This window comes from Melitaea cinxia, chromosome 24 (assembly GCF_905220565.1).
Source record: "Melitaea cinxia chromosome 24, ilMelCinx1.1, whole genome shotgun sequence".
Classification (NCBI taxonomy): domain Eukaryota; kingdom Metazoa; phylum Arthropoda; class Insecta; order Lepidoptera; family Nymphalidae; genus Melitaea; species Melitaea cinxia.
Genome location: NC_059417.1, coordinates 8032129 through 8041517, shown reverse-complemented (window position 1 = coordinate 8041517; position 9389 = coordinate 8032129). Strand labels below are relative to the sequence as shown.

The window sequence follows — 9389 nt, the reverse complement described above, 5'->3', positions numbered from 1 at the left end:
TAGCCACACAGCCAAAAAGTATAAAACTTACTGGTTTGTTAAATGCATTTAATATTTTATGCTTTTTGTTTCCCTATAATCACATAAACAATGTTTCGATATTTTTGAATGTGATATCTTTGTAATAAAAAAAAAAAACAAGACTATCATGATCATGTTTGAGACCTAAGAGATTTTTGTACGATAATTTAAGAATTGATGTGTGATAATCTCGTTATGTACCTTAGTATTATATAGATTTTTAGCCCTGTTTTCTGCTCCAAGGGTTCTGAGTTCGATTCCCTCCTAAATATAGGTGTGATATTTGTATTTATTTGTGTATGTATTATTTGTATGTATATTTATCAAAAATATATATTTACCTATTTGGGGAGTGAGGAACATGGCGTTGAGTCCCTCATCCCCCATCGATAAGGGAAGATCCTCCGACCAGACGGTTATTGTGTCTGGTGGGCTATTGCCCCCAACGGTTGTTGTCGGGTTCTTGTATATATGTTACGCTCATTTTAATTGTCATGAAAAAATTAAAACCCTTATCATTTTATGTGAATTATGAGTAATTTACAAATGATATGAATATTTTGTGTTCAGTGATTTATTACTTAATACATTGATTTTTTTAAATATAAAGTAATCTCAATAAATAATAAATATCGTTTCATTTTAATTTATATAATTATATACTTAATATATTTGATACTGAGAAACACGTTATGCCGTGATTTTATAAAATGAAAAATATTTCTTAAGGACATCTACCAAAACGTTTCCAGCCTAAGTCTAGTAGGATCTATATCGGAAAGTAGTGTGCGTTGTAATCAAATAGTATTCCATACGCATCTAGGCTTTTCTTCATTGCCACAACGCGTTGAGATCGAATAGCATGTAAGCCACGACACGAATTTCGCTATTTGGTCTTTCTTTGATTGCCACAACGCGTCGTGCGCGTTTTCATTAGAGCCATAACATGAATTTCGCTATGTGGATGTTTTACTGTGACCACATCGCGTTGTGAGCTATTTTTCCGCTCAATGAGCGTTTTCGATCTTTGAGCGTAACATATATACTCAATCACTCTGATAACTTTGAAAGCGCGATGTAGGATACGTCACTTTTCTCTAGTTTTATATGTCGCGAGATAGATGGCGCTACATCTATAATAGTCTGCTATAACACAAGCATTAAGTTGCTTACCGTGTATGTTATATGATATGATGATGATATGATTTTAAGCTAGTCAAACGAGGCGAGTAGCTTAGCCAAACGAACAATGTTAGGTGCTATTAAAATGCTGTTGTGGATAAATTAGTAAAATCTACTGAACATAATTTACGAATCTACTAAATACAACTAACCGACTCAAAAACAGCGCACATGATCGTTCTTGAAGTATCGTGCGCACATAATCTAAGCTGACGGAAAAAAAATATTACCTGTGACGTTGTTAAAGGTAAAACAACCGTCTTCTTTATTACTTTTACCTCTTCCCACTTCCTAAATAGTCTCAGGTAACGGAGCAGAGCCGGCGCACATGTATCTCATTCTAGAAGTATCGCGCGCACATAGTACGACAGTAAAGCAGTAAACTCTATTCTATAGTGACCCTTACCTCTTCCCACTTCTTAAACAAAGTCTCAGGTAACGGAGCAGAGCCAGCGCACATGAGTCTCATCTTAGAAGATAAAGTTGAGCGCACATAATCAGTCGTTTTGGTATCAGTGAACATTTTTTCATAGTCGGCCACTAGTTTAGCGTACATCGCCGGTACGCCGTGAAATACAGACACTTTGGCATCCTCCTCTTCTCCAGTACCGAGCAGACGAGCCCATACATTGTGGGACACAAACGATGGTAGCATCCGTATTCTAAAAAATTATACAATATTTAAGCATCTCTATGCATCGTCGTATGCTTTGTGGTATTTTTTTTTAATCATGATTGAGCCTGTAACATCACACTGCTTGGCATAGGGCTCTTTCCTATGTAGGAGAAAGATTGGGAGCTTAATCCACCACACTACTCCACAGCGCGTTATATGTTCCCTACTATGAATACAGATCGCTATCAGGTATTTACGATAACAACTGGGACCGATAGCTTAACTTGCTCTCTGTGGCGAAATCCACAAGGACAAACATCCAAACCGGAAAGAAATATTTGTAGTTATCCATCTTGAGCGGGAATCATAACCTTTAGTGTTTTCAGCGACCACTTGGACAACTACACCAGAACGTTTGTTAATTTGTTTCTACATGAATACAATGAAGAATTTACTAAAACTGACTGTAAACGTGCCACTGCTAGGCTAAAAAAAAAACTCCCCAAAGTACCTCGGACACGTGCTCACATTAAGCTGTCGGTCCCGGTTGTTATCACCTGATGACGATAGTACTCATAATAGGGAATATACTTGTCAACCCGCATTGGAGCAGCGTGTTGGATTAAGCTCTGATCCTTCTCCTATATGGGGAAAGTGGCCTATGCCCAGCAATGGGATATTACAGTCTGAAGCGTATTATATGAGTAGGATATCAAAACATACCTTGCCCCGGCTGCTAAGGAAGCGTTCAAAGAGTTCAACTGTCCGTGTATATGGTGTAAAGGCAGGGTGTGGAGTACAACGTCGTGGGCGGAGTACTGCCACGCTGTGTGTAGGGCTGCTATTTGGGTCGTCAGCATGCTATGAGTCCATACAACACCCTTGGGCTTGCTTGTTGTACCTGGACAATCAAATACTTATAAATAAATAAAAAACAAGTGTGCTTTAGACCACACCACTGAAGTAAAACTTTATATCTTCACTAACTTATACCTCCCTTTCAACTTCCGTTCATCTCGCCCGATCACACTTTTTGTAACGCTCTCGTCACGCATTCACCAGCTTACTCCCCAAGTCAAGCGTGCGTATAAAGAAGTTTTATTTCAAAAATAAAATATAACGCCTTACACAACGATTAACGAAACTCAGGATTTATACCTGTGTCTGGGGGTCCGGAAGCACACAATACACAAACACAAACGTCTATCGAGCCCGCAACCGCCATGAGCCAGTGCTATGACCGCTGCACAAATGCGTCGTGTTGTTTAGATTCGAATTGTTATTATTAATGGATGCATCCTGTTATATCCCACTACTGTACTAAAATATAACAGTTTAGCTTACAATATATGACAGTTTGTCATATACTTATATACATAGCGATACAATAGAATACTTTATAGCACTAGGATAGCAAACAAGGAAACGTCCACCTAATAGTAACCCGTTACGCTAGCGTAAAACAGCTTGGAACACTAGTAGAATCACAAACGCGTTACCAACTCTAGCCCTAACCCCCCCCCCCCCCCCTCAGTAACACAACACTACTTAATTTTTATCTGTATAACTATTGTTTTTCAGTAGAACATTTAATGTAATATGGCTAAAAAAGAATTTTACATTTTATTTTATATTTTAAAACATAATTGGTTAATTAAAGAAGTCATTTTTTTGTTTCAAGTCAAAAAACACACATTCAAGAATACAACAACATTTTACAAACTAAGATTTCCACATTTGCCTAAAAAAGAAAAAAAAAATTAAAACTGACCACTAGTATAAATCAGCATAGCCTCAGTGCCTCCATACCATTTATTTGAATGACCGACTTCAGACAATGAGTCGGTCTTATCCTGAACATCGTTTCCTTGGTCCTGAACCGCTGTAACGACCAATAACGGCTTGGATAGTTCTTTGGCCACTGGAGTTAGAATCTTCTGGAAGTCTTCGGAACATATCACTAAGCTTGAACCGCTGTCTGTGATGAAATACTTCAACATTTCTGCTGGATGCAAGGGTGTTAGTGGTACGGCTGAAACAAAATTCTTTATTAGATTGCTATTTACTTTAATACAATATTCTTTTTTAGGGGCCATCCATAAATTAGAAAGAAAGAAAGAAAGAAAGAAACGGTTCATAATATAATTTATCTAATTGTTAATTAAATAGGAATGAAAATAATGTCGAAACTGATGTTTTAATTTTATCATATCATAAATGGGACCATCTGTGACTAGGCCGGGGGAGGAGTCCAAAAATCGTGAAATTCGTGTGACATATTTTATGGCACCTTATTCAGAATTAACTGTCCATAGTATAATAATGTACTAAGCAAATCTTGCAGCATTATACGAAAAAAAAAAAAAATCTGACAAACATTACAGTTCCGTTCAAAAAAATGTATATGAGTGAACTACATGGTGGCGCTATAGAACGTGCATATTGCATCATCTTTTTTGCAGGGTTGAAAGCGCGCGTACGGGCGATGCTTGCTACCGTTGGGTAGGCACGTTCAAGGAGTTTTGATTACAATGAGTCACTTCGATGGGAAGAGTGGCGAATTTTTTGTGCGCTAATTTTACAAGAACCGCTGTTCACACTTTGTTACTAGGCGACTAAACTTATGTACTACGGCAAATTAACGAAGCTCCGAGCCCTAATTTAATTAAAATATGGGTAAAGCGTTTTGATGGGACTGTTTCAACGTTTAAATTACAAACAAAAGGTCGTCCTGGAACATCTAAATGCTAAAAGTACCGAAAACACTATTAAGAAAGCAGTCTGTACAAGAAGATCCACGAAGGTCTATTCGAAAGAGACCGTCTTACACTTATCGCGACGAAGTTTGCAACGAATTTTAAACTTGGATCTTAAACTGCATCCCATATAAGCTGCAATTAACACAAGAAATAAAAGATTGTGACTTCAGAAAGAGGCTCGCATTTGCTAATGAAATGCTTAATCGATTTTCCAATTTTGACAAAAGTGACAGTACACTTTTCACAACGAATCAAACGTAAATTGTACAACTTCAAGACTTCAACTTCTGAAATTCAAGATAAACCGCGACAACTTTGAATGAAGTCAGAACGCGAAATCGAAAAAAATGTGCTACTGTCCCATTTTGTATGTCGGCGGGAGCCCGGGGACTCCCCCTGATACCACCTTTCCGTCTCTTATCGATATGCAATAATAATAATGATTAGTGGTAAAGATGTGATAACTCCAAGTATATCGACATAAGCTCTAAATCGAATAATCGTCTTGGAATGTTACATCACCAAAGATTATAATAGCATTTAAATACCATAATTTTCTAATAGGCTATAAGAGACTACCAAATAGGAAATAGGGTTTGCTTTACTTCAAGTGATACATTACAACTTTAGGTTTTATATGTTGCAAATAGAAAAATCTGCCAGCTAATGTGGAATATAACGGTGGTTCAGAAAAAAACATATCAGATACTTTGAGCTGTTGTATATTATACGATGGATTACTTATCAGGGACTTATCAGATCAACAATCTTGCATTACATAGTCTAGGGCCTAGAAACATGCATAGTACAATAGAAGTTTAAATATCCGTCTGGAAATCCAATAAAATAAGAAGTTCTCTGCTCAAAACTCAAAAGCAACTGGATTACCTAATATATTTAAACTGTGATATCTTAAACGCTTCAGTGTAAAACAGATATAATGAAAAGCTAAGTGTCGATAAGTTGTCTAATCTAATCTAGCTATGCAAAGTTTGACACCAGTGGATCAACTAGGCGATGTTTCTTTAAATCTATTTGAATACTTTTTAGAAAATTCTTAAGGAATGCTAATTATGAAAATAGAAACTGGAAAATTTCAAAGAAATAAGAATAATTAAACGTTACTTATTTAACAGTTTACACGACAGCACAACGTCTGTTGGGTCAACTAGTAACACTAAAAATTAAAATGACTAATAGTAACTTACCTATATTGCCCGTCATCCATATCGCCCATTGCACGACGACATGTGAGGCGCTATTCGTACACATGTATGAGATCGTACGCTCTGTATCGCCCACTGAAAATAAATTTTACTTTTAAAAAAATAATTTGAGAAAAAATTATGTGATAAATTCATTTGTATGGTATATAAAGCTAAAAACAATAGAAGAAACGTTAAAAAAGCAAAATTGCCAACATCAATTTTCAAGGAATATTTCAGGCTGTACTTTGTAAAAAAATAATAATAAAAAACCACAAAAATGAATTATAATGTGAGGGTATTTTGAATATCATATCCGTTTTCAACAATTCAATTTTTTTCAAGAATTTTTGAAATATATTCTGGTGATATGTTTAGTAAAATTCAGACCAATCTAGAGGTCTTGGCTAAAAAGAAATTTATGGCAATTGCAGTGGACAAGAGCTGTCTCTACAACACCTTCTTTATTTCGGGAAATAAAGGTTGTAGTACTTTGAAGAATTATCAAAAGGTCTTCCTTCATACATGGGTACATATATTCAAAATAACCAACATTAATACAAATATATAAATAATATAATTGTGTTTGCTCACAAACGAAAAAAAACCGACTTCAATTTCATCGACGAGTAATACAACGTAGATCGACGAAAAAATAGTCAAGCAACTACGCGTTATCAAAGATTACTCAAAAAGTAGTTATCAGATATCGATAAAATTTATATGTGACCACATGATAAACATCAGCTTTAGATTAAATTAAAAGTAATCAAAATCGGTACACCCAGTAAAGTTATTGCGGATTTTCGAGTTTCCCTCGATTTCTCTGGGATCCCATCATCAGATCCTGGTTTCCTTATCATGGTAGCAAACTAGATATCCCCTTTCCAACAAAAAAAGTATTATCAAAATCGGTACATCCAGTAGAAAGTTATGCGGTATAATACAACGTAGGTCGACGAAAAAAGCGTCAAGTAAAAACGCATTATTAGATATAACTCGAAAAGTAGTTGTTAGATCTCAAATAAATTTAAATGGGACCAATTGACACATACCACCTTTCGATTAAAAAATTTTTTGTCGAAATCGGTCCAAACAGGCAAAAGTTCTGATGTAACATACATTAAAAAAAAATACAGTCGAATTGAGAACCTCCTCCTTTTTTGGAAGTCGGGGTTGGAGTCGGGGACCATGCTCCGCCCACCGTGGGCCAAGCCCCGCCCACTGACCCCGCCTGTCGTGCCCCGCCCACTGACCACGCCCCCCAGGCCCCACCCACTCAGGCTCAGGCCCCGCCCACCTGGGCTCAGGCCCCGACCACTCAGGCCTCGCCCACTTTGTCTCAAGCCCCGCCCACTGGATCCGCCCTTACCACGCCCACCAGTGACGCCATAGCTTCTACAGACTCTCAAGTGGCTCTTCAATTAGGAAGTTTAATTAAATTAATGAAGCTACAAAGGGCTGAAATTCGTGCTTATTAGAATTTACAACATCACTACTTCGGACATCTATGTATAAGTTTCATGATAATATTACAATATCTTACATAATTGTGCTGCGATATCCTTGCTAAGAGCAGTGGCTGCTTGATATAGCCTTGCATAAGTGTAAGTTCCGATTTCATCTTGGAGTGCCACTCGAGAGGGAAATAGTAATGCTCTCTTGAATACTGGTACAACACCCCCTTAAATGTAGATAAATGGCATTATTACAAAGGTTTTATAGGTGATTCATTTGATACATATTTTAAAAATGTGAAAGTTAACTATTTAATTGTACAATACATTTTTATAACACTACAGGAAATGTGTAAATATACAACAATTAGAGGTTTTTATTATTATTAATTCTTATTTTATTGTTACTATTTTTATACATACATATAAATAAAATACCAACTAACATAAAAAAAATTAGTAGCATTTCGATCTCTTCAATGTGATAAATATGTTTTTCTGCAGCATAAACATCGAAAATTCAAATATTTTGAAAAATGTTCTTTTGTATTTTCTTTAAGTAAAAATTTTTTTGCATAAAAATATCATATTTAAAGACAATTTATTGATCTTTAGATATTGCAGAAAGTAAATAATCTAAATTCTTATCACTATCATAATTATACAACTACATTCCATGTATTATATGTATATATCATTTTAATGTTATATAATAGATCAAAACATTAACATCACAGATACCGAGACACTGTTTAATATATACACAGACACAGACACACACACACACAGACATACACATTCACACAGATGCATAATTATATGCCGCAAGTTTAAATTTTATAAAAAACAATATATAATGTTATTTTTATTAATATATCTATCTATGCCCAAAGGTTGTCTGGAAGAAATCGCTCTTAGCGATAAGACCGCCTTTGTACATCTTTCTTTGCATGTATCACTTTTTTTTGTAATGTTCTGTACACCACGTACAATAAAGAGTATTTATTATTTATTATTATTATCTTTCTGTATTGTAACTATGTTGTAACTGATAGGAAAAGTGAAGTCTCCTAATAAAGGCATAATGTGCTTAAAAGGAAGCTGCTGTTATGTTTATGCTACTGTTTGTACTACTTCGTATGGAAAAAAAATAATAAACTAAAATATGAATAATAAATAATAAAAATTAGTTGATTTTTGTTTTCAATTTAATAAATTCAAGATAAATTAATAAGTATAAGATATTACTTTTCTTCCCAATTACTAAATTTTTTTGTAAGAAGATAAGATTCCAAAAAAAAAATACCCAATTATGTAATAGCTTAAATAAATTTTTTTATCTAATTGTAAAAACATAAAAATATGAAATTTACATTACATTTAGAATTATATTAGTTGAGGTATTTTATAATTACATAATAGAAACTTTTTACATTTTTTTAAAAGTTCTATCAATTTTATATTCTACAATTGATATATTTATAATCGTATATGCTACTTTTATGGTTTTTAACAGTCCTTTAAGAGTTTCATGAATAAAAATATAAAATAATTGATACATGTTAAATAAATAAATAAAATAAGACAGACAAACCTGCTTTAATGTCTGCATTGAAATTCTTTAACAGTTCCGAACTAGATTCTTCCTGTACGGCAGCATTAGAAATATTTCTGTACACAGGGACACGAAAAGATTTCCGAAAAAGGTAGTTAAATAAACGTAAAGAACGAAATTCCATATTGTGTCGTAACGTTATTTATTAATTTATATAAAACAATTAACGTAGTACGTGGCTCATGTACGAGATTAAGAAGAAAAAGGATTTATATGTTATTGCCAAAACTTGTGTGATATTCAGTACCTTTATATACACTCTTTGATATTCAGATAAGAATAAAATTTAAGATAAGGTTATTTTCTCAGATTAATGTTATTTTGAAAAGTCAGATGTCAAATGCTATATAATACAAATAAAAACAGCTGGTAGAATAAATTTAAAGTAACAACGATACTTATTTTTGTAGCAAAATAAATTCTAAAAATACCTTAAATCTATTGTACGTTTCTTCTATTTAATATAAAATACAAAAAAATAAGCCAGGTCAGTATTGTCATTAGAAACAATTAACCAAATAATGTAGGTATTGT

General features: G+C 34.2%; 1 protein-coding gene across 1 annotated transcript in view; it reads right to left on the bottom strand.

The window, feature by feature from the left end:
- LOC123665636 (malonate--CoA ligase ACSF3, mitochondrial) overlaps nt 1-8979 on the bottom strand; it is a 13649-nt gene extending 4670 nt beyond the window's left edge. The window contains exons 1-6 of the mRNA XM_045599911.1: nt 8835-8979; nt 7330-7467; nt 5787-5879; nt 3591-3851; nt 2543-2720; nt 1610-1865 (exon numbers count right to left, since the gene is read on the bottom strand). Of these exons, the coding sequence (XP_045455867.1) occupies nt 1610-1865; nt 2543-2720; nt 3591-3851; nt 5787-5879; nt 7330-7467; nt 8835-8979 (1071 nt within the window). The remainder of the gene's footprint in view (nt 1-1609; nt 1866-2542; nt 2721-3590; nt 3852-5786; nt 5880-7329; nt 7468-8834) is intronic.
- Between the last annotated feature and the right edge of the window lie 410 nt (nt 8980-9389).